Source organism: Contarinia nasturtii, unplaced genomic scaffold (genome assembly GCF_009176525.2).
Source record: "Contarinia nasturtii isolate CC-2019 unplaced genomic scaffold, AAFC_CNas_1.1 Cnas_scaffold_3531, whole genome shotgun sequence".
Lineage (NCBI taxonomy): Eukaryota > Metazoa > Arthropoda > Insecta > Diptera > Cecidomyiidae > Contarinia > Contarinia nasturtii.
The window spans coordinates 1157-5311 of NW_022200831.1; the positions used below are offsets into that span (position 1 = coordinate 1157).

Sequence of the window (4155 nt, forward strand, 5' to 3'; positions counted from 1 at the left end):
CCTCGTCATATTTTATGAGGTCAAATGCTTTCAATAATTTTGTTGCATATTGTGTTGTCATGCACTCAAAATATATTTTTGATTTGCATTGGTTGCATATCAAAAATTGACCACCAAAACAAGTGTCGGTGCAATTTTTTCACTGCAGATGTGTTTGTTGTTCATTATTTTGACACTGACTTTTTGGTTCTACAGAAAAATCGGATGAATTGAATGAGACTTAAGTTGAAGAATTTCAATGAGTCTTGTATTTGTATTTCAACGTTCAAATAAAAACAACGAATTCTTTTTTTCCGCGGCACGATGTAATCAACATGAGTCACGCGAATTACAGCTGAATAAGGTTGCCATTTTTTGTAGATCACAAAAAAAGCTTGGTAAAATCACAAAAAAAAATACCAATCGATTTTTCTCGCTTTTCTGATGGGAAAATCGCAAGAATGAAAAAAAAAATCCAGGCATCCCCTATATGCTCGACTCCTAGAACACTTTTGACCAGGTTTTGGTCCACCTACTCCATAGGATTCACATCTAGCCAAAAGATCTATTAGTGGAAAAAATACTGATCAATTTTTCTCATTCTCGCGTATAAATGCAATTCACTTTGTAATATCAATTGAATTGAAGATAAGGCAGGGATATAAGATTTCAGATCGCCAATATCATCTTTTTTTTCAAATCCCAGAAAAAACAAGTTTTGTATGGAAATTAAGTTCTCATATCTATTGAAAATATCGAGAGGAGAGTATGTTTTTATTCAGACATTACTCAGCCATTTGCGCTGAATAACATACTCTCTTCTCGATATATTCAATAGATATATCGGCACGTTAAAAAAATTTTCCCACCCTAATGAAGGTACTCAAATGTTGGAAGGTACAAAAATATCAAGGTTTGAAATGTTGATAATTAGATCAATATATATTATATAAGGATTTTGTGAAAACAAATATACTCACCAGACGTCATTGAAAATTGGTCGTCGAGCAATTATATAAAAAGCCATCAAATTAATGAAGTATTTTTGATAACTAATTTTTATTTTTTTCTTTGAATCCATATGATTATGTGGATGGCGGAATATATAATAAAATTTACAAATCTTCTTGGCAGATCCACAACTTCAAGGTTTGTTCGAACTGATTATTATTGCGCTTTACTAAACGAAGTTCGTTTTGTCCAATAGGTGTGAAATGGATAAAGCAAAAATATGGCGAAGAATTGCGAATTATTCGAATTGGGCAAAAAGGTTATTTAGAGACGATTGAACAGGCATTAATACATGGTATCAAATCACAATAAAAGTAAATTAAATTTATACTGAAAATAAATACATACATTACAGGTGAAACTGTATTAATTGAGAATATTACTGAAACCTTGGATCCTGTTTTAGACTCTTTATTGGGTAGAAATCTTATTAAGAAGGGGAGGTAAGCCCTAGAAAAATTGTATACTATGTGCCTTGAAACCATTCTTGTTTCAATCCTTAGGGCTATTAAACTGGGTGATAAAGAGGTTGAATATAATATCACTTTTCGTTTAATATTACATACCAAACTAGCAAACCCCCATTACAAACCCGAAATGCAAGCTCAAACGACTCTCATAAATTTCACCGTAACTCGGGACGGACTAGGTATTTTACAATGTTTATGAGGAATGAATCTTCAAAAGACTCTAAAAATACTTAAAAATCGATTTTTTCAAATGTCCATTCTTTATATAAACTTTTCTTGTAGAGGACCAATTGTTAGCTGAAGTGGTTCGAGCAGAACGTCCAGATTTAGAGGAATTGAAAGCACAACTAACAAAGCAACAAAACGATTTCAAAATTATGCTCAAGAGCCTTGAAGATGATTTACTCTCGCGATTATCATCAGCCGGCGAAAATATATTAGGTGACACGGCATTGGTGGAAAACTTGGAAATTACGAAACGAACAGCAACTGAAATCGAGGAAAAGGTTAGAAAAAAAACAGAATAAATAAAAACTGAATAAGGTTGTAGTGTGTATATTAGGTCGGATCGATTGGTCATTTCGATAGGAACTTGCTCCGAACCAATCTCATATCATATTTTACTGAAATATAATCAACTTTGCTTCTGGCACTTTTTCCGGTTTTGAATTTCGGAGGCCCCCCTTTAGTGTGAAAATCGAAAAATTGTCATTTCTGTCACACACGTTGTGTCACAAATTCAAATGATGACATTTTTGGGAGTCATACAGGCGTGTCAAAAATTTTCGGGCCTGACATATGGACGGCACTAGTTACAAATTGTTCATGTGCTGTAATTGAAGTGCGAACTGTCAACAGTATTGTGTAAAAAAATTGAGTTGATATCAGTGATCGTCTGTTTTCTATCTTCTAACTTCGATATTTTTAGAAAAATGGATAAAATCGAATATCGTGCGGTGATTAAGTTTCTCACAAAAGAAGGTATAGCACCAAAAGATATCAATGACCGCTTACGTACTGTTTATGGTAAGTTTGCTCCATCGTATACCAGGGTCAAAGAATGGGCAAAGCTATTCAAGTGGGGCAGAGAATCATTGGAAAATGATCCACATACTGGTCGGCCAGTTGAAGTAACTGCTTCAGATGTGGTGGAGAAAATTGATCATCTCGTGCACGAAAATCCTCGAATGAGCAAGAAAGTGTTAGCAGCAATGTTTGACATCTCAACTGTCAGTGTATTCAATATACTTTATGAAAAATTGCACATGAGAAAGGTTTGCTCACGATGGATTCCAAGAACTTTGAACAGAGCCTAAAAAGAAGAACGAATTGCTGCTGCACGTGAGTTTCTCGAGTTGTTGGAATGGAATGAAACGGACACATTTGAGCGAATAGTGACTGGCGATGAAACGTGGATCCACTACTATGATCCAGAGCTCAAATCACAGACGATGGAATGGCACAAACGTGGTGAACCAGCATCGAAAGTGCCACGCAAACAAATTGCCACAAACAAAGTAATGGCCTCTGTATTCTGGAATGCCAAAGGCATATTATTGGTTGAATTCCTTCCAAAGAACACCACAGTCACAGGCACAACAAATGTATAGATTGCGTAAAGCGATCAGAGAAAAGCGTCCTGGTTTGCTCACTCGAAAAGTTCTTCTTTTGCATGACAATGCACCGTCTCACAAATCATTGCTTGCACAAGCTGCCATCAGGGAATGTGGATTCGAACAACTCCACCATATCCACTGTATTCTCCAGATCTGGCCCCCAGCGACTATTTCCTGTTCCCAAACAACAAAAGATCTGAAGGGGAAGCAATATGAGTCCGAAGAGATATCGGGAGGAAAAAGAAGCCGAGTAGTTTGAAGGAGGAATTAAAGCATTGAAGCATCGATATGAATGTGTCATTCGTGTTCATGGAGACTACTTTGAATAATAAATATAGTCATTTGAAAATACAATGTGTGTTTCTATATCAGGCCCGAAAACTTTTGACACGCCTGTAAATTGGTCACTAAAATCATGTCGAAGACTTTTTACAATTTTGCTCATTTTTATGAAAAGCCTTTTCAAATTTTCGATTAAAATCATTTTTGTGCATTTTTCAATTTTTTGTTCATATATGTCTACCAAAAAGTCAAAGTCGCATCGAAAATCTAAAGTCATATTTGTGAGTAACAAATATATCACTAAAATTCTGCATCATTAGATTTTTTTTTTTGCTTTCATTCAAAATTTCGCTAACCAGTAATGCTCCCATGGTCTTGAGTCACAAGGAGTGAATATCCCATCGTAAGTTACAATGAAATGGGGTATTTTCACTTTTCGACCCGAATTGAAGGTACAAGCTAGAAGGAGTAAATTGTAAGTCAAGTATTTTTCGAAATTTTCGTGAATTTTGTAGGGGGATCCCTCTTGGGGGTGATGGGAGGGGTTGGGCAATGGCCTAAATGAAATGTGCGGATAAAATGAGCTATAGTTGGCCATACATTTTAGTGCGAAATTCCGCACCCAAAAAGGGTGCCATGGGGGCTCTGAATTGTTGGGAGACTTGGGGTGAATGGGCTCGAGACAAATATCATTTCTAGGATATTTTGGCATGCTGATTCCGAATTTCGAGCTATGACCGACCTTCCTGGGGGGTGGAGGAACTTGGAGGGCAGGGGTCCTAAAAATTTTTTCTCAT

At 36.1% G+C, this 4155-nt stretch overlaps 1 protein-coding gene across 1 annotated transcript; it reads left to right on the top strand.

Moving 5' to 3' along the window:
- Positions 1–1091: 1091 nt before the first annotated feature.
- Positions 1092–1966, top strand: LOC116350088 (dynein beta chain, ciliary-like; the record flags this gene model as incomplete). The annotated part of the gene is made up of 5 exons (XM_031781810.1): positions 1092–1128; positions 1187–1285; positions 1346–1433; positions 1494–1639; positions 1743–1966. Coding segments are annotated over 5 exons (594 nt in total), but the record flags the coding sequence as incomplete, so codon positions are not given.
- Positions 1967–4155: the final 2189 nt, after the last annotated feature.